Source organism: Palaemon carinicauda, chromosome 38 (genome assembly GCF_036898095.1).
Source record: "Palaemon carinicauda isolate YSFRI2023 chromosome 38, ASM3689809v2, whole genome shotgun sequence".
Taxonomy (NCBI): Eukaryota; Metazoa; Arthropoda; class Malacostraca; order Decapoda; family Palaemonidae; genus Palaemon; species Palaemon carinicauda.
This window is the reverse complement of record NC_090762.1, coordinates 23666243-23687734: the sequence shown is the minus strand read 5'-3', so window position 1 is coordinate 23687734 and position 21492 is coordinate 23666243. Positions and strand designations below refer to the sequence as shown.

The following is a 21492-nucleotide window of genomic DNA, read 5'->3' as shown; positions in this document are numbered from 1 at the left end:
ACAAGAGTGAGCAAATAACTGAAACAGTTGCTATTTCTTATGTAATAAGAAAAATATATAGATAAATTATCAGACCATGCCATTTTTATTACAAGGTATTGGCCTATATTGAATCATTTTCTAAACTTTCTTGTGAAGAAATTTTTATAACTTTCTTGTTAATATCTGTACTTAATGTTATAGCTTCGAATATCATGGCCGAGAAAGAACATCTTTAGAAGAAACTGTAGGTGCTGTTAGAGGGGAGATTGAAGGCGTTTTTGAAGCTACGAGATCAACGAGGGAAAGGGTCGTCCACATCTGTGAGACAGGGAAAGCTCACACTATGGGTAATGCTAAATCTGTTGATTCCTGATTTTTTTTTCATGTCTTATTTTGAAGTCGATGAATTGTGGCCTTGTGATAGAATTTCTTTCCTTATCAAGATGGCAAAATTGAAGTATTTGTACAGATTAAAAATGTTTTAGTGGGTAATTTTAAGGTATTTGAATACAGTACAGTAAATGATTCAATTTAGAGACAAGACCTTAATAGTACTGAAGGGTTTTGGAATTGTTTCTTTAAACAAATGCCTTGTGTTTAAATTGAATTTGAGACATAAACTTATCTCTGATTATTATTTTCATCATTTGTAATTCACAACACCGAAAATGTAATTTTAGTGTTTTATTTAAAAAGTTAAGTCTGTGTTTGCACTTTTGATGATGTAACTTGAGAGTTATAAATATATTTTTATATTGTTTACATTTTTTGTGTACCAAGATTTGTTTTGCCATGCTTTTGTGATTGTTTGTATTTTCCTTGTTTCTCAGCTATAACTCTATTTGGCATGAATGTACTTGTGTTTTTCCAGTTGTACTTTTACATTAATGAGAATAAAGTGTAATCAGTAGAGTAGGTATACATCATAAAAACATAGATGTTATAAACTTTGAATTTTTGTGCATGGTAACTGTAATTCCTTCACTTCGTGCTTGTCAATTTCATAGCTTCTGTGGATCTCCTGAAAGAACTCCAGATACCAGAAGGTTAGTTTTAAGATTTACGCATTTAGATGAATTTTCAGAGGATTATTGCTTAGTTCTTGACCCCTGTATATCAAAACTACAAGCTATGTACAGTACACCAATAGGATTATATTGTTTTGGAGTAACAAAATAATGTTGATCTGCTTATTTGTGCATTGCCTAAAGAATAACTCAGAAATTTTAAATTATTCCGTAATTATACAAACCCTCGTTGTTTATAGGGGATATTACTTTTGGCGTATCTGAAAGACGAGCTATAAGACTTTTATTGAGGGATAACAACCTCAACCGCTAGTTAGCTGTAGAGGTGGGGATTAGCCCACTACCACGCTCACTCTCATACCGGGGCTTACGACCCAGACATTGCTGCTCTCTCCCTCCTTAACTCACTTGCCATTTGGCATTTGTTTAATTTTGAGATATTTACTGTTTCCACTTTAATTCTTTTTCTTTTCAGTGTGTGTGTGTGCTCTTCTGTCAGCCTCATGTGCACGTGTCCTGGGCCTGAGGGCCTCTTCTGTGGGATCTTTATGTCTGCCCCTGAGACGGACCCTCACCATTTGTGACAGTCTTGCCAAGGCCACTGTTGTGATCAGGACAACACCTGTTCCAAATGTCTGGACTGGTCTTCCTCCCAGTGGGAGATTTGGGTGTAGGCGAAAGAAGAAGTCCAAACAAAATTCTTCACCTTTAGGGTCTTCCTTGAAGTCGAAAAAATCTTGGACTTCTTTAACTCCCCGATCTCCCCCCGAAGCAGCTCCTCGATTGGTCTCCCCTGGGGAACGGCCGAGTAGCAGCACTGGCAATTTAACCCCAAATCAACTTCGGGGACTGAGAGACGGTACGGTTTCCTGGAGAAACGATTTTGCCCCTTTCTTGGGAGCGCCTGCGCTTTCTGTGATAGTTTCCAGATGTGGCAGTCGCTGGGTTTTGCTGGTTCCCCGACAAAGGAGGTTCAGTTTGAGCTCCTTAAACTGGGTGCCGAGAGGAAGCTTACACCAACTACCTTTGAGGTGGATCCTTCTCCATTGGTTGCGGCACCGGACAACCTTGGCACCTGGCCTCGTTTGGATTTGTTATTGCTGTCGGCAATGATGGCGCTCTCTCCCCCCACTACTAAGCCGACTCTTCTGTCGGGGAGAGCAATATCCGAGTCATTTTTATCCTTCGGGTGGCTATCTGTCATGTCCGCGATTGAGATCCTTCAGAAAAACCCAGGAGGCTCCCTCTTCGGAGAAACCTGCTAGATGTCCCCTTTGATGGTTCGTCAGGTGGAGAAGTTTTTAACTCCTTGTCACCCTGGGTGTTCTCCTCCCCCCTGCGTTAAGGAGACGCCTTTTCAGTTCTGCAAAGAATTGAAACCCCCAGCCTCCGAGGTCTCGTTACAATATTCCTTCGGGTTCTCATCACGTTAAGCTTTCGAGCGACCGTAAGTTGAGTCTTTGGTTCTCATCATATGTCAGATTTTTGCCAGTCGACAGCTATGCGTGACTTGCCAGCTGCTCGCCATGGCAGCTGTGCACGAAACGTCGGTTGTTTGCTTCGCGGCAGCTACTAGTGACTAGTCAGCTGCTCGCCATTTGACAACTACGTGTGACTCGCCAGCTGCTCATATGTTGACAGTTGTGCATTTCTTGGTGGGACCCAACACCATCTCGTCACTTATCTTCGGACGAGCTGTTGTCACCTTCCTGTCAGGTGACAAGTGATCGTCTCTTGCCTCAGAGAGATATTCACTCGAGTCGTGTCAATCTGCAAGATTGTCAGACGTCAGGCTTGTAATTCCACCTCCCTGGGGCTCTCCTGTTAACCGCCCGCGTCTCTCTCCGAGAGAGTGCAAATCTCCTTCTCAGCACTCGCCACCTCGCTGCCCCTTGCCCCCCTTGTCATTTGCCCCCGCTTCGGTCTTTAAGCGCCTGTCACCAAGGAATCGTCACGCACCAGGAGATCAGCTCGCCTCGCATGAGCAGCATGGTGACGATTCCCTTCACGAGTGGACCCTGGGCGGACGACCGAAAGAGACACAGAAGCAGGCCATCGCTTCTAACCCCCAGCAATTAGACTGGCGCCCCACTTGCCAGGCAAGGAAGCTAACCCTTCTTTTCATGTTCCCAAACCTAGGGTTTCTGGTAGCCCAAGGGGTCCTCTTGCCAGCTCCACAGGTGGTAGGGACCCCCCCTGGTTGAGCACACTGTTTAGTGTAGTGCGACAAGCAATGCTGGGGGTTGGCACCCTAAGGATTCCTCAGTTGGCTTCTCTCTTCCCCAGTTCCTCTCCTCCATCAGACCCTAGGAGAAGCTCCGAAGAGTCGGCTTTGGCAGGTTTTGGCAGGACCTGCTGTCAAGGAGACACCACTCCTCCCCTGGAAGAAGAATTGGGAAGAGAAAGTCGCAGACAAGTTTGGGAAGCTCTTACAGGTCTGTATAGCACTGTTAAAACCAAAGGGGAAACGGATAAGGATTAGGCCGTCTCCCTCTAGGGATGACAGGGGGTTCTCCCTGTCAGACTCTTTCCACCTCACGCCTGTTGAGGTGGTACCACCAGAGTCTTGCCCTCCAAGTCAGCCTGATGTAATTTTTCCCTCCAGAGAGGACCTTTGTCTCCTCAGGAAAGAGCGACCACAAGGCTGTCTCTTTTGGTGGAATACCTGACCTCTTGCAAGGAGCCGAAGGATTTATTTACTATCCCTAAGTCCTTGGCGAGAGCTTATGCGCCTCAGCAAGAGAGGCCAAGGAAGTCTCTCAACAAAGATGTCAGCAAGATACGTCCTGTTAACAGCCTACCTTGACGACTAGGATCCTCCCCGGGCTCCTATGTGTGAGAGCTCATAGGTGGAATAGTAATACGAATTCAAGGACAATCTATTGCCTAGAGCTGCTAGCCCTAAGGTCACAGAAGTGGAGCAGAGAGAGACTTAATACGCTTTCTGGTAGGTCCTGGCCTGCATTAGATCCATCAATGGGCTGTCAATTCCAACAACAACCCCACAAGGTGGAAAAGACATAATCCTAGACCATGTCTATGGCACTCGGAGACTCCCGAGGACCAGTGCAGCTTTGCTTTGGTCAAAAGGGGTTGAAGAGTGCCAGGAGGAAGGCAGTGTCTCATGCTACCTGTTCCTTTAGCTCCCTCTGAGCAGGCTCCTCTTCTAAGCTTCTCTTGCCACCGTCTGTGCAGCATAGGAGATATTATGAGGTTATGAGTGAGCTGCTTCCGTCGTTGCCTTTAGACCATTCTATAGATACAGTTATGAGAGGGGTTCCCTTTTAGAAATTGTCGGGACTCTTAGCCTCTTACTCAACTTTGGAGATCATCAATCAGGAGAAGGTTGCAAAGTATGCCATGCATACTACTTAATGGCTTGACCTCTTGTTGGGATCGGTGGGTCACTTGATTGGGACGGAGGACTGATCACGTGAGTCCATTAGGAGGTCGATGGAGACCTTTTTTTTTTGTCTGGCACCAGGATGATTGAGTTGCTCTCCCACCAGGTTGTTAACCTGTTGGCGAATGCTATCTTGAAGAGACGGGACTCGATCATTGAAAAGTTCCATCAACAGCTCCCGCAAGCTGAGGTTTCCAGGCTGAGAAACTCCTCTTTCGACCTGGAAGAGGATGAGCGGGTGGCGGAGATGTGGAGACCAGGAAGGAGTGGAGATGTGGAGACCAGGAAGGAGTGGAGATGTGGAGACCAGGAAGGAGTGGAGATGTGGAGACCAGGAAGGAGCGGAGATGTGGAGACCAGGAAGGAGCGGAGATGTGGAGACCAGGAAGGAGCGGAGATGTGGAGACCAGAACTCCTTCCGCCAGTGGGCTTTGACATCACGGCCCTACCAACCTCCACCACAAAACCCAAACCACCAACGAATAGGGCTACGGTTCCTAAACAACAACCGAAGGTGTCTAAGAAACCCTTTCAGGACAACCGGAAAGGGTCAAGGTCCTTCCATGGAGGGGGAGGTAATAGGGAGCTGGCTGAGGCATATTCTGCAATCCTCCCACCTTTCCACCTGGGAGGGATGCCTGCAGAGTCGCTGGCAAAGGTAGCTGCAGCTCAGGGCTGAGCCCAGGACAGTCAAGTTGATTCGTTCAGGGTATCGCATCCTGTTCACTCAATCTCTCCCTCCACTGACTTGGGATCCAGTCCCAACATACTCATACGTGAAGGGATCTGCAAAGGAGCTAGCCCTTCAGGGCAAAGTCCAGAACATGTTGGAGAAGGGTATTCTCCAAGAGGTCCTTGGCAGGTCTCCAGGCTTTTTCAATCGACTTTTTCTTGTTGAAAATGTGTCTGGAGGCTGGAGACCAGTCATCGATCTCTCAGCCTTGAATAAATTTGTTAGACAAACTCCATCCAAGATGGAGAGAGCGGACACGGTTAGACAAGCGATAAGACTGCAGGACTTCATGCGTACACTGGATCTCGAGGACGCTAACTTCCAGATTCCAGTCCATCCGTCTTCAAGGAAGTATGTAAGGATCATGTTCAACTGAACATGGTCTTGATGAGCGACAACACCATGGTATTAGCCTACATAAACAAGCAAGGTGATACATTCTCGCAGCCCCTCTGCCATCTAGTAGTAGAGGTATTGAGATGAGCTCGCTTCATTCCAAGCAAGAGGAATGTGCTTGCAGACAATCTGAGCAGAGCAATGCACATAGTGGGCTTTAAATCATCTAGTAGTCAATAAAGTCTTGTGTTTGTGGGGTTCCCCTAGTGTGAGTCTGTTTGCATCTTCCCTGAATTTCAGGCTTCCGCTCTACTGTTCCCAAGTCCTGAATCCTAAGGCTCTCTGGCAAGATGCATTCCAATAACGGTGGGACAACATCGATATGTACGCATTCTCCCCTCCCCCGTTCTGAGAAAAGTCCTCAACAAAGTCAGAATAAGCAAGAACTTATCAATGACATTAATAGCTCCGCTATAGTATCACGCAGGGTTATTCCCATATCTTCTGCAACTCATGACAGAGCTCTGGAGGGAACTTCCTCTACGTCATGAGCTATTCAAACAACCATATGCCAACGTCTTCCATAAAGCCATAGCTCTGCTTTGACTTCATGCCTTGAGACTCCAGCATCTGCGAAAAGTATGTCTGGACACCTCAGACGCTCTTCAGCACCAGTCTACCAGGCTAAGTGATCTGTTTTATGTGGTTGGTATCATGGAAGGGGTATCACTCCCCTCGATGCCTTTATTCCAACAGTAGCGGAGTTCCTTGTTTACCTTTGGGAGGAAATGCTTCTCTTGGTTTTGGCAGTCAAAGGCTACGGCTCAGCCTTGAGTAAGGCCTTTAAACTGAAGGTAGTAGATATTTCCTCCTCGTTGGAACTTCCTTCCTCGTACGGAGTTTTGAGATTACTTGTCCCCAGTCGGAAGTTAGACCTCCTCCATGGAACTTAGTTCGAGTCTTAAGTCTCTGAAGGGAGCTCTCTAAGAACCATTATGCCATGCAACAGATCGCCACCTTACTCTTTAGACAGTGTTCCTACTCGCTCTGGCTTCAGCCAAGAGAGTTGGTGAACTGCGTGGTCTATCCTACATCTCCTATTTAAGGGGATGGGGAGAGGTAATTCTCAGCTTTATCCTTTAGTGTATTGCCAAGACTCAAAATCCAGGGGTAGCGGATCATAGATTCAGTCCCTTCAGTATTGAGAGTTTTTGTTCTGTAACCAAAGACCCAGACCAACTGGTACTTTGCCCAGTAAGGAGTCTGAGGTGTTACTTAAAAAAAAAGCAGCAGTTCGTCCCCATGTGTTGGCACTCTGTTAGCATGGTCATGGTCAAGGTCACGAGGAAGGCCAAGAAAAACACCATCTCGTCATGTATTCGTAAGGTCATAGACCTGGCAATTAATCCTAACCCTCCTCCACGACGACGACTCAGAACTCATGATGTAAGGGGCATTGCAACATTCTTGGTGTTTAAAAAGAACAACTCAGTGGCGCAGGTATAGCAAGCGGGCGTGTGGTAGCGTCTAACGACCTTCGCCGTCTACTACCTGTAAGACTTAACCCATAGGAGCATGGAAAAGTTTTCTATTGGTCCTATGGTGGCTGCACAACAAGTGGTCTAAACACCTCAAGCTCCTTGATGGACAAGTAGCAGAGAGTTGAGGACTGAGGTTACCCAGGTTAGTCTGGGGTGAAAGAGTTAGAATGACTGGTTTCCTTCTTTTCTTCACCTTCCCCTCCCTTGGGGAATCAGCATCATGGCACTTGACACAGCTGACCTCACCTCTCTGCAGGTAAGATCCATTTCCCTGTGTAACTTAGTATAGAAATACTGTAATACTTGTTGCGTCCGCAATACCTCTTGGGAGGGGGGATTGGGTAAGGTCTAAGTACTCTAAAAGTCCTGACTCAAAGATCTTATTACTAGACCAATAATTTTGGCGAGGTGCAAGGTTCCTACCATTAACAATACATATTGTAAGGAGAAAATCCTCAGTCAAATGCCAAGAGCCACTTGGCACTGACTTCCACCTTCCTAAGAGGTACTGTAATTCATCTCCTATAAATAGTGAGGGTTTGTAAAGAGTGATGGAACAAATAAAAAATTTGGAAGTAATTTGTATTTTTCCTGACGATACAAACCTAAAGCTATTTATACAGATTGGCCTGCCAGCATTTATCCCTCAAGAAAGTCCTGCCTGCAAGCAAAGTGGGTGCTCAGCTCAGATGTGTGAGTGAGCGGGGTAGCGGGCTACCCTCCAGCCTCCCACTAACTAGCTGTTGGGGTTGTTATCCTTCACTAAAAGTCTTTCGGCTCGTCTTTCAGCTACGACGAAAGTAATATTATTATTATTATTATTATTACTACTATCCAAGCTACAACCCTAGTTGGAAAAACAAGATGCTATAAGTCCAGGGGCTCCAACAGGGAAAAATAGCCCAGTGAGGAAAGGAAATAAGGAAATAGATAAATGAAGAAAAAAAATTAACAATAAATCATTCCAAAATAAGTAACAACGTCAAAACAGACATGTCATATATAAACTATTAACAACATCAAAAACAAATATGTCATAAATAAACTATAAAAAGACTCATGTCCGCCTGGTCAACAAAAAAGCATTTGCTCCAACTTTGAACTTTTGAAGTTCTGCTGATTCAACTACCCGATTAGGAAGATCATTCCACAACTTGGTAACAGCTGGAATAAAACTTCTAGAGTACTGCGTAGTATTGAGCCTCGTGATGGAGAAGGTCTGGCTATTAGAATTAACTGCCTGCCTAGTATTACGAACAGGATAGAATTGTCCAGGGATATCTGAATGTAAAGGATGGTCAGAGTTATGAAAAATCTTATGCAACATGCATAATGAACTAATTGAACGACGGTGCCAGAGATTAATATCTAGATCAGGAATAAGAAATTTAATAGACTGTAAGTTTCTGTCCAACAAATAAAGATGAGAATATCCCCTATAAATAGCTCCAGGTTTGTATCGTTAGGAAAAATACAAATTACTTCCAAATTAGTCATTTTAGATAAAGTCTTGAAACGTGGATGGCTAGATCCTTTTGGAAAAGTATAGAAGATATTTTTCTAATCATAATAAGAGCAGCTTATCCATATTTGGTAGGCATGGAAACCAGTGTGCTGCTCTCTTCACCTTTGTATCTCTTGCAATCATGGTTTGGATAGAAACGCTGGCTCGAATTAACAGATTTATTTACACAGAAATTTAACATCAAGCCACTCCTTTCCAGCAGAAGGGTAGGAAATATTTACGTCTGAAAAGGTACACGATTGCAATCCAGGTGTATTTCTGCACTCTTGATGAATGTTAGTTTCTGTTTTAAAGATAAAGTGATGTCGTTCCTGGAATAAACAAAAATATTTTAAATTTTGTGTTGTGTTAGTTGTAAGTCCAGTTTCGTGCCATTGACAGGAGGTCATGTTTTAATGTCCAGAATATCGCTATGATACACTGGGAAACAGTTTTTACAACCCCCCCTCCACACATGCACAATTATGCTGGATAAGCCTTTCCGCTTATACCTAGGTAGTTTCACCTTTCACTGACATTTCACAGCACTTATGTTTTAGCTGTAGTATGCAGTGAAGTCTTGAATATACAGAGGACAGAGGGTGGTCGGCATGATTTTATTCTGGTGAATGTATATTTGATATTTGTTAGTTCTGTGGGGTCGTATGATTTCTTGCCTGAGGTGTATTTTTATTGGTTGAAGAAAATATTCAATTGGTATACGTATGCTGGAGGGTATGGTGGGTTCATTTGGATCCTGAAATATGCGTATCTATTTTGTGGCATGTAGTCACTCGAGTACTGAAATTCATGCAGAAATCTAACAAAAGTTAGTTAACTTATCATGAGGAAAAGCCTCAAAATGAATGTAAACTATTTCCATTCTCCGGTACGTCACTAATGGGCAAGGTGTCAAGTTTGATTTCCCGAAATTAAGAAGAATCTCAAATTTTGTGTGAAATGCAACATCAAAATTTTGGTCTCGATGCAACATTTGAATATTTATTGCTAAAATTGGCTAGTTGTCTGAATAACCTGCAAGTGTGCCCACCTCCATATGGGCGCTATTACCCTTGTAAAACTTATGGAGCTGTTCTCAGTCCAAAGCACATACTGTAGCTTGGAACTGGAATGTCTTTCCTAGATGGATAAGTCTCAGTTATTGAGTATTTTCTTGTGGCTGGATGGACTGAAATATGGAAATATACATCCAGAATGTCTATTGTAAGCCCACTTGAATGGCTGAGAATAAACTGGTTTGATCCCATGATGAAATATTTAGTAAACAAATTTTATCCACTTGACACATTAACGACTGGTCTCCATCCTCGTGATGCTCTTTTGACCACGAAAAGTCTATTGTAGAAACCTGGCCTGTTCAAAGCTACCTCTATTGCAGCTTTCGCAAGCAGAATTTTTGTTTATTACTTGAGAGTTTCTTGATATTTTAAGTAATGAGTATGCTGGAAGTTTTCAGGAGTCTGAGAAAGTGATGGCTCCTTCCAGAATGGAATCTTGTTACTTGGATCACCCATGGCTCCTTGAATAAAGTGGTTCAGAACAAGTCTGTTTCTTTCTGCTGGTAAGAAAAAAGTTGCAAATGAAATACAGTACTGTACCATTATTTACATTATGTGGATGGATTTGCAAGTGTGCCAACATCGTGTTTTGGGGGTTGATTTGAATTTTCCCTTAATGATTCAAACCTCTGGTTTTAAGGTTATCTATGTGGCTGTTGGGTAAGAATATAAAAAAAAATCCTTGTTTTCAATTGCCTCATTCATTCGGTTGATCCCTTCTGTTTATCCTTACTTATATTTGCTTTACCACAAACCCACCATTTTACAGTAACCTACTGGTTCTTGTGCTCTATTACTAGACATTATTTAGCAAAAGAAGAATCCAACCTGGTTGTATGTATACTGAAGCTATAAAGTGCTTCCTAATCAGTAATGGTTGTTCCATATGTGTCTGCAACTTGACCAGCTCATGCTCTATTTATGTCTAATTAGATACCCAGCAAACTGCTACAAGGTATGCAGTGAAACAAGGCCCTTTGTGCCAATTTTTCATTGTCAGAAAAACACTTCCCAGTTTTCTGATAAACTGATGGTGAGTGGGTTTAAATCCTCAAACTCATTGAATTTAGGTTGCAAGAATGTCTAAAGTTAACCAGCACGGGTTGGGTTTTTATTGGTATGCTGGCTCTGATATGATAACCACTTCTAAAGAGCCATGCACACGATATAATTTGTCTGACTACATGTTGAACGATGTTTGTGAGCATGTTTGATCATATGACGGGTCATTTTATTTCAAACATATTTAACTAACATGTTTTTCAGTTGTTTGATCAAGGCTGACATTTGTGGGTATGTTTAATTTGCTCTAGCCCATATATGAATATAAATGCACGCATCAAGCTCAAACTGCTGGACATATTCAAATCTTTGTGAGGTAACATCAGTTTGATGCTATTTTGTTGTTAGGATTGTTATCATCATAATAACTCGCATGAAGTAGGAGAGCATTAGTTTGCTTTTCTCGAAACAACATGCACTGAACAACTCACAACCTTCCCTACAAGCCTCTAGTATTCTTCATGACTCCTTTTTAGTACACACAACATTTGGGTCATTGCCATTCTATTCCAGGGATTAACTGTCTCCAAAGCCCTTGCTGAATAGATTGTGAGCGTGGCTACCCAGATTACCATAAAGTGATGTTTTATATCCTAACAAATAAAAGGTTTATTTTTCTTATGAAGCGAAGTCAAAGTATTTTTTATCCAGATCTAGCACTTTGAATAAATTTGCCTTCATCCTGATCAACCATTTGAAGTGAGCTTAGATAACTCATGGACTTGAAGTACAGTACAGTCAGCCTGCGCTTTATGCAAATTTATACTTAGCGATTTCACTAGATTACAACACACAGAACTGTAATACTGTACATATTGAATAAAAAATAAAATAAGATGAAAGATCTCGCGGAGCAATGATTTCAAATAGCCCAAGCTCCTTTGTACTGGGCATGGTTCGCACAATTTCCCTCTCTCTCCTCCCAGCTCTTGCTGACTTTGCCTCAGTCTTGCTCTGTCTCTCCTCGCGTGTACATCTGCATCATCCTAGCCTACATGTTTTGCCCGACTTTTGCCTTGGCTTTGCTACAACATCATATGTAAATATTATTACTGAGTTACTGTAGCTTTTGAATTCCCTACAGTATTGCGTTAGAGACAACGCACCAGGAATTGCATCTTGCTTCAAGATTGCTGCGTACAACATCGTCCGAAAATGTTAGTGGTCGTTGTATAGAATATGTACTCTAAGATAATCTTAAATTGTATACATATTGTATAGAACAGTATTAAACTACAGATTGTATATTTACTACGTACAGTACTCTACTCTACAATACTGGGGTAGTTTGTAGCGCTACGGCCAAGCGTCCTAATTTGCTTATTATCGCTCCGACTGTTATCTTGTATAGAATAAAAACGTTTGGAAATGGTCTACGGATCTGAAATATGTTGTGTAAAGGGGGTTCGGGGGGGCGCAGCCCCTCTGGGTAAGGATACGGCTTTTAGCATAGGTTAGGTGGGTTTTTTAAGTTAGCTTCTCCTGCCAAAATCGTTTTTAGAACGACGGCCATAGTTCAGAATATTCCCGTTTTCTACGGGATCTGGCCGTCACCCTACAAAGGCTCCCAATATTGTACGGTACACCTATATAAATGTAGGCTACGTCTGTGACAAGTTGGCAAATGAAGTCGAGTTGTCTGAACGAAAACAGAGAATACTTAAAGGTTTAAAGGCCGCTCATGATTGGCAGAGGCAAGGGACAGGGACATTGCCCTAACAAGCAGGACAATGCCCTAGAGACTGACCATATTACTGTACATATGATCAGCGCCCAAGCACCCTCTCCATCCAAACTAGGACCAAGGAGGGCCAGGCAATGGCTGCTGATAACTCAGCCGATAGACCTTAAGGCTCCCCCAAACCCCCCCTCCTTAACTCACAGGGATGGTGAGGTTTCAATGATCAAAGGAACTAACGAGTTTGAGCGGGACTCGAACCCCAGTCAGGGACGTTACCACTCAGCACAGTTAAGCTGTACTGTAGTGATATCACTGTACTGTACATATACAGTATTACTATATCCTGTAATATACACCACAGTATCAGCAAGTGTTATACAGTGCAGTTTTACTAGATAGGAACAAAAGTCTTTAACGACTACGTACTGTATTGTAACATACTGTACTGTAGCCTTACCATGTCAAGTACGTAGTGTAAAAGCGTGCACATGTACTATATAATGTATATTTAATTACTAACTACTTATACTGTGATAGAAACCAAATTAAAACAATATTAGGCAGAACTCAGTGCGTTAATCATCCTCTCGGACATCCGCTCGTAGTCAATGGGCAGTGACTTGTTAGGTTAGGAGTTATCCCACCCTTGGGCACCAAGTGCTGCTCATGAAATCTTGTTAAGATTAGGGTCTGAGACAGTATTCTGGTGCAAGATATGCTTTCTTGCATGTTTGTGTAGACAGCCAGGTTTGATTCTTTTTGAAAATCAAGTTTGTTATTAAAGATTTGTATTTTATATTTCATGCTTCTCATGCCTCTATGAGCCGTAGGCTACATTGCTATCTAGTTTTATCTGTTTTCTAAGTGCAATCTTTGGAAACTGATTCTGTTCCTTCCAAATCATTTTTCAACATACACATTGTTGTGACCTCTGCCTCTTTCTCTGTCTCTCTTTCCTGTTTCACCACACAATTCGATTGCAGTATCGACCAACAACATTGAGATGCCTCTTTTAGCAGTTCACCACCAGAGGCTTTTTTTTTTTTTTTTAATAATTACCTAACCAAAGTTATCAGAAAGGTGATAGTATTTATTAGATTACAGTACTAGATTGATATCATTCATGTTAAGAATAAGATGATTCCAGTTCATCTTTAATTCGATGATTTGGATCTGGCCTCTATTCATAGTCATGTATCATATAAGATGGGGGTACTTGAAATACTGCTTAATAACAGTCTCGTATTCAGTCATTATTTATGTGATTCACATAGTAAACATCATTCTGTATACTTTAGCTCTTGGTTTTTATTAGTCATTGATGTTACAAATTCATATAGTATATGAAGATAATTTTGGTGTAATTATTAAACATTGGTTATATAGTGCTGTTATGCAGTATTGATTGGATGTAAAATATGTAATTAGATTGTATTTTTAAACATCCAATTATAAAATTGAAGATGTTGCAATCTCTTATGTTCAATAGGCATAGACTTTTTACTATTGCTTATAATTGAATTTTGCAAACTAGATTGAGCTGTGATTGTCTTTTTTTTTATTTTTGGTATTAGTTGGACTTAGATATGTACTGTATTTTCTTTATATCTGTGTCTTCTTATTCTTATAAACGTAGTATGCAGGTGAGTAAAAGCCTAATGTTGAACAAGATCACTTCTTGTGTTGTTACTGTATGACTTGAAGAAACATTTAGAAAAGTTTATTTGTTGGACAGTGTAAATTGTAGATGGTTTAAGAATGCTTTAGTTTCCTTGCCAGTAATTTCCATTGATAATTTTGTGTGTACATTTATTTCATAGCCTCAGTGGATATGATAAAAAATCTGCAGTTATTGCAAGGTTAGTGGTAACTTAATTACTCAGACTTCTTTCAGAATCAGTGTAGTGAATGTAAAAGTATAGAATTCAGAAGCTATAATTTAGGAATATTTCCATTACGGCTGAGCTTTCTATTCATTACAGTATTTAATTTGTTTTGCTTTTTGGGAAGCAGAACATGTTTGAGTTGATAAAGTAAACAAAATCCCTGTTCTCAAGTATATTTTGTGCTTTTGGCAGGGAAAGTAGTAAAGTAATTAGAGTAAAAGCTACCAGACCAGATTTTGCTCAACAACAAACACCATAGGCTATTTAGTAAACCGAGATATTATAATGTGCAGTACAGTACTTCCCAAAATTGACCATGATCAGATCGCAAAGATTCAATACCATTAAGCAGTGTATATTTTAGGCAGGCCAATGACAGTAGCTTCCAATCAGTGGTATAAGTGAGAGAGAAAGAAATGTTGGTTAGAAATATGTATAAGTATATAATGTATAGTGAGATATCTGTCTCAAATATCCCTTGCTCTTGCCAATTAATTTAGAAAGTAGGTTTTTTGCACCGTATTCCCTGTTCTTTTTGTTCATGCCTTGTGTCGTGAAGTGTACATAAAAGTAACGTAAATGCTTTACCCAATTACAGTATAGACTACTGTAGTACAAAAGTTCATATTCTTCTTCTTTAACTATTATTAGTGACTAAAAGCCTGAATGGTAGTATTTATACCAGGGCTAAAAGACCCTCACACATCAGGTTTATTTTGAGAAACCCATTCCACAACCCTTGCCTGTTTCTCCCCTCTTAATTGAAAGTAAGTTTCAAATGCCTACTCCTTTCTTTCTGATTTCCCTACATGAATAAAGTCAATGTTTTTAAAGGCACTTGTAATTTTTTTAAGTTATAAGAAAGATTTTTCTGTAAATACAGTATATCACACAGTACAGTAGTTGATTTATAAAGTGAAAAATATTCTTTTATTCTCATGGGAAATAATATAGAGATTTCATTCTTTTGTATATACTATGTCTTCACTCTGACAGATATAGCCTATTTTTGTATGAAAATTCAATATAGTAAAGATTTTTGTTGAGAAATTTTGGAGAAGTAGCATTAATCTTTTGAAGTACTTACCTCTAAAATTTGAATAACCTCGATGTAGGCTGATATGATTAACAAAATGTTACAAGTTCAATGTGTTTATGTAGTATCATTTGGGAAAAGCTGCCATCAGGAAATTTGTGTAGTATTTTTTTCAAAAGGAAATATCTTAATGTATTGTAACATGCAATATATTTTATTTATCCAATACAAATAATTAGTTTGGGAGGATGGTGATGGTTCCCCTTAACTATGAAAGCTCAGTACATACTTACATATATGTATCAGGAACACTGCCAGGGAGAATATTTTGTTGATTAATTGTGACCTCATCTTAGAGAAGTATGGCCAATTACAGCACCTCGCAAAGGTTTCAGTTGGTACACAAGTTTTGCTGTTCTCTGTCAAATGTGGATATAAAATGTATGGCAAATTGTACTTAGAAAATAAAAATTTGCTTAGACAGTTAATGCACTGACCTAAGACATAAATCACAATAATAGATATGTAATTTAGTGGAAATTGCTACTGATGAATATATCTTGCCTAAGGTTGAATAACAATAATTCACATATAACTAAGATTATCACTGATAAGAAAATAGAAATTAGGAAATGTTTACAAAAAGCCTTATAGTTATGTGGTGTAAGCAGACACAACAGATAAATTCTCAAAGATGTTACGCATCAAAAAGCAGAATACAAAAATGATTGCTCCAATCATTAACATTAGGAAAAATGGAATTATGATTATAAAATTTGATATTTCTATACTCACCTAATATTGCTTCTTTCTTGAAGCTGTTTAAATGTGGATGTCTACCCTGAAATTCAAAATTTCTCGTTTTCTTCCTTGCAAAAATGCCTCTCTTTCTAGTTGAATTTAGAGTCAATTTTGAGGTTGACAGCTATCTAGGTGTGGGTACCTCATAAGTCATTTGTCTTGTTAATTTCAAAGAAGACAAAGTGGGTATGGGCCCATGTTATAAATGTCAGATGAGTTTAGAAGTAACAAATTTTATTATCCAAATTCTATTGATTTCTGTGATGAGCATTAAATTTCACTATACTTATAGTAAAGAGAGTGTATGACTTGGATGGAAGATAGTGAAGAGGGAGGAGGTCTTGATATTTCTAAACACAGGTAACTGCTTTCTGGGGTTCTGTTCTTTTCTTTTTTTTCTGGAATTAATTTTTTAATTCAATTCAGGACTTTATTACTAAAAACTGATCAATAAAGGATTTTTTATGCTGTTTTATGATACTGTATTTCTAAAATGGCAATACACTTTCATATTAAGAATTGGCTGCTCTGCTGACTATTGCTTTAGATTAAATTTTTTTATTAGAATTGTGTAATTTCATCTACTATTTTACTATTATATCCGTAGTCACTGAAATAGGGGTAGGATTCCTTCCCTCCTCTAAAGATATGTTCTCTTTTACCATTGTTTATGGGTAAACGCTAAAATAAATTGAATTAATGACGTAATTAATAGAACAATGTTTTGCGGGCCTAATTTGGCTAGAGCTACGTGAAAATTTACTTGGTAGCCTTTGTTTTGGTTCATAAAGGTTCTTTCAAGTTATTCAATCTGTGGTACAAGAAATATTCAAAAATTTAAAACGGAATCTTACTCAGATTAGTACTGTAGTTAACCTCCAGTATACTGTACATAATATAGTATTATCCTTTTCCTTTGTTACAGTACGTTGCTGTTTACATCTTTGTCATTTTAGTTTCATTGCAAATTTGCTTCATTTTCCGAAAGATGTCGATCTCGTTTCCAGTTATTTGTACTACCTTTGAATTTTTTTGTAGTCACCAATAAAGATTTTTAACTTGGAGGTTTAATAAGGGCATTCGTGAATCATTGGTATGAATATATGAAATATAAAAGCAAAATAATTCTAGCTTTTAAATTTTTCTACATTATAAATACTGTTGCATTGATTTTTGCTGCTCATGGACTATTGAATTGAAATGATTTACATGGGTAAGTTTATAGTTTGTTGTCTGTGGTTATCTATTTGCTTCTATGTTCAAGCAACAAAGTTTTGTTTTACTGAATTCAGTTTTACATTTTTTTGTCAGTGTTTGCAACATCAAGTAAAGTCCCATTTATTAAATTTTTGAGCGCAAGTTTCAATTGGCTAAAACCACAATAGATAGATATTAAGATATTCAGGTAGATTATGGAAGGGTTAAATAAGACATGCGACCCACTATTTCTGCCACCCAATGCATCATCTTTCTACCGCTTTCCCACATGTAAACAATGAGGGGCCATTTTGATAGAAACATACTTGATAGGGTAAGCACAGAACCCATGCATATTTAGGATTGTTGTACTTTATGAAATATATATATCAGTTGTCAAAATCATTTATTTTATTTTAGGTCAAATTTTTGCTTTCAATTGTGTGTCATCTACTAAAAAAGGATAGTACTAGCACCATCTTGTCAGGTGTTATATCAGAACATGAATATGGAATTTAGGAAATTTAAAGAATCATCTCCTAGCAAATTTATGTGGTTAGGGTTTAAAGACCAGGTTGTTAACTGAGCAAAAATTTAAATCTTAGAGTACTATCAAACCTAATTTACATCCAATATTTTTTACTTCCTTCAGCCCCATTTGACATATCGGTATTTTACATCCAGTAATTACCAGTTTCTTTCCTGCTGTATTATGTTATTCATGTACTGTATCTGAAAATTTGGCAAAATATGTAACAGGAAGTGTACGTGCCCTATCAAAAAAGTTTTTGAGAATTTACTTGAGGTTACCAAGATGAAGTTACACTAACCCTTCTGAAGTGGACTTCACGAAATAACATTCATTACAATAGTCCATAAGTCTTAAAATCTTCCAAGTCTAGAATAACTTAGCATAACTCTTGAATTTAAATTAATGTTTTGTTGTCAGTATAAGGAATTATTTTTAAGATACGTGGATTTCTTTCTTAATAAGCCTTGCACTACACTGTAAAGTTTATTTGGTGCTACCAGATTTTTATTTCTTGTGTGTAAGATGATATTTTACATATCTGTAATTGGTAGCTTAAGACTTCACTTTTTTACCCTTGTACACATAAATCTAAAAGAGAGTCATACACATTGATTAAAATATACAGTAATCAAGATTTAATATTGATTAAGTTTTTATTATTTTTTATGGAATAATTGTTTTCTCAATTTGTCCGGTCATATGACCAAATTTGCTGTTTAGTATTTCCCCAGGACAGGTCTTGTTTTTCTGACACCATTTAAGCCCTCCTGTAGGAAGCAATTACTCTCTTTGCTTTTTTTTGGGGCTGTTGGAGTATCTATAACACTAAATTCCCTCTATCTTATTTTCTTGACATTTTCCAGTCACCTTATGATAGCCATATTTTCTGACACTGTTTTTCTTAGAGAATCCGTGTAACTAGCTCCCTAGCTTTTGAGATATTGTCAGCATGACAATAATTTCCTTCCTTTCTATGCTTTGAATTTGCTTATGCCAGTATTGTTCCTAATTCAGGTATATTTCCATTTTTTCCATTTATTCCTTTTACCAATTAATTATTGGGGTAATGTGTTGTATTATATTTCTAGTTACCAAGAGGTTTTGTTAGCTAGGTACTTATAGTGTTTTTTTTTTATTTATAGTTTTTTTCAGACTTGTACAGATGGTGCTATGTATGGGGGAGCCTGTAAAAAAACTACTTTAATGTCTAAATTTAATGCATATGCCAATACTAGTAGCTTCTATCTACTTAGACCCTCTGTGAGTTCACGTTCTGACATCATCAATTCCCCGATATATTATATTGTGTCACATTTCTTTAGTAGGTGACACTTTCAGGTCCATTTGTTGTAAGTTGAATTTGTAGTATAAAGTTGTAGAATTAATTACAATAAAAAATTTTACTAGATTCCATTTTATCACATATTTTTCAATATTAATCTTACCCGATGATCATGTAGCTGTCAACTCCGTTGCCCGACAGAAATCTACGGTCGGGATACGCCAGCGATCGCTATCCAGGTGGGGGTGTACACAACAGCGCCATCTGTGAGTAGGTACTCAAGTACTTCTTGTCAACAAGAACTCAATTTTTCCTCTGTCGTGCCGCCGGCAAGACCTACTTGGATACGCTGTTGATTCTGGAGTTTTTGTTCACGATTTGGTGATGTATTCACTCTAGAGTTTAGCCTTCGCTATTCAGGAAGCTTTATCATTAGCTTAGCAAGCTTTTGGAATTAATTTGGATTAATTGTTAACGAACTTTGCTAGATTTTGGAATTCCCCCTTGACTACTTCTACAATTCAAGATGTCTGACCAGTCTCAAGTCCCTAAGTACAGGCAGTGTAGCGTTAGGACTTGTGCTAGGCGTCTTCCGAAGGCCTCTATAGATCCTCACACCGTTTGTTCCAATTATAGGGGTAAATCCTGTCAATTGGAAGATCGATGTGGGGAATGCGCTGGGCTTTCGGAATTCGATTTTAACGAATTCCTTAAAAATGCACGTAGGTTAGAGAAGGAGAGAATCAGGAGGAGTTCTTCTCGCTCTGTGGATTATTCCTCTCCCCATGCCCCTCAACCTTTTCCTTCCCCTGTAGTAGTGACTCCCGAACCTGCTACTAGTGGTCAGCCATCCATGGCGGATATGATGCGTGCCATTCAGGCTCTCGGTGACAGAGTGGAGTCATTGGCTAATGACCGTAATCAGCTTTTGGCAGATGTCAAAGAGCTGAAAGCGAAAAGTGCAGTGGGAAGTGTTATCAGTGCTAGTGATGTGAAAAGTGTCAGTGTCAGTGTTGCGCATGAGGGTACATCTGTGCGTGCCAGTCGTCCTCCCAGTCCGGGACCTCTTGCAAGCTCCCAAGCCCAGGGGAGAAGCAATGTCGAAGGACCAAAGGGTTCGGCAGGCCTTGATCGGCGCACGGATGTATCCTCAGTGGTTGCGGACGTATCTGTCAAAGATCGTCCCATCCACAAACAGACGAATGAGCCCTTACATTCCTCGTCTGTGGAAGAAGTTTCCAGGAGGAAACGATGGACCAAGGTTTCACGACCGCTCAAACGTAAGGTCCCTTCCGAGCGAGTCCAACGGCCCAGGTGTAGCCACTGGGTCAGTTCGGACTCGCTGCAGTCTTCCGATGACTGCACACCTCCCAAGAGAGGTAGAGTGGTTCCACAACAGGCTACTGCTCCGTCTGTTGCTGCTCCAACCACGGTAGACCCTAAGTGGTCCATGCTGCAGACTATGCAGTCTCAGCTTGCGGCATTCATGCAGGAGTATCATGCTGAGAAGGTTGACACTGCACCTGTTAACCTACAACCCGCCGAGGTTGTGCGCTCAGCAGATACTGCGGCTGCCTGCTCCCACACTCCACCTGTGAGAGCTCCACCACCGATGCGCAGTCCACCCTGCCAGACGCATGTTCTTGCTGCACCATCCGTTGACATGCGTGAGCTACTGCATCAGCAGTGGGAAGGTGCTGTAGAGCTGCCGGGTTCTGCCTCTATGCGGCATGCTCCGCAACCCATGCGGCATGCTCCGCATACCATACAGCATGCTCCGCATACCACCGCAACCCCTCCCACGCACCAGCACTCTGCCTTTGTTGTTGCCAGCTCGCAGACTGACCAGCAGCGGCTTGATGTTGGATCCGCAGCAGCTACGCATGCACCCGTACTGCCGGATTCAGCCGTTCAGCTTTCTGCTATGCCTTTGCCACTTCCTACTCAGCTTTCGGATGATGGAGTATCAGATGACGAAGCTGCACATTTGGATGAACCGCACTCCGACTTTGAAGGGCCCAAGTCTACGCCTCCCTCCTTAGACTTTCGTAAAGTCCTTGCCTTGTTCAGGGACTTGTATCCAGAGCAGTTTGTGTCTGCAACCCCTCGCTCTCCTCCCTCCGAGTTTGCTCTAGGCATGCAGTCTGCTGCTCCTGCCTTCACCAAGCTTGTTCTCGCACGCTCATCCAAGAGAGCTTTGAGGGTTATGGGAGAGTGGTTGCAGTCCAAGAAGCAACTGGGAAAGACTGCTTTCATCTTTCCGCCTACCAAGCTTGTTTCTAAGTCGAGCGTCTGGTATGCCACGGGAGAGGAACCCGGCTTGGGAGTTCCTGCCTCTGCCCAGGGCGACTTCTCAAGTCTGGTTGACTCTCCCCGCAGGTTGGCTATGAGACGATCGAAGATCTGCTG

At 40.6% G+C, this 21492-nt stretch overlaps 1 protein-coding gene across 3 annotated transcripts in view; it reads left to right on the top strand.

Annotated features, from left to right (window-relative positions):
• The window catches only part of LOC137630474 (fap1 adhesin-like), a 78149-nt gene that overhangs the window by 24720 nt on the left and 31937 nt on the right, over positions 1 to 21492 (top strand). Inside the window, exons 3-5 of one of the 3 annotated variants that reach the window (XM_068361956.1) lie at positions 184 to 329; positions 990 to 1028; positions 14170 to 14208. In XM_068361956.1, coding sequence (XP_068218057.1) covers positions 184 to 329; positions 990 to 1028; positions 14170 to 14208 — 224 coding nt within the window. The remainder of the gene's footprint in view (positions 1 to 183; positions 330 to 989; positions 1029 to 14169; positions 14209 to 21492) is intronic. The other 2 variants (XM_068361957.1, XM_068361958.1) reach the window with 2 other exon arrangements.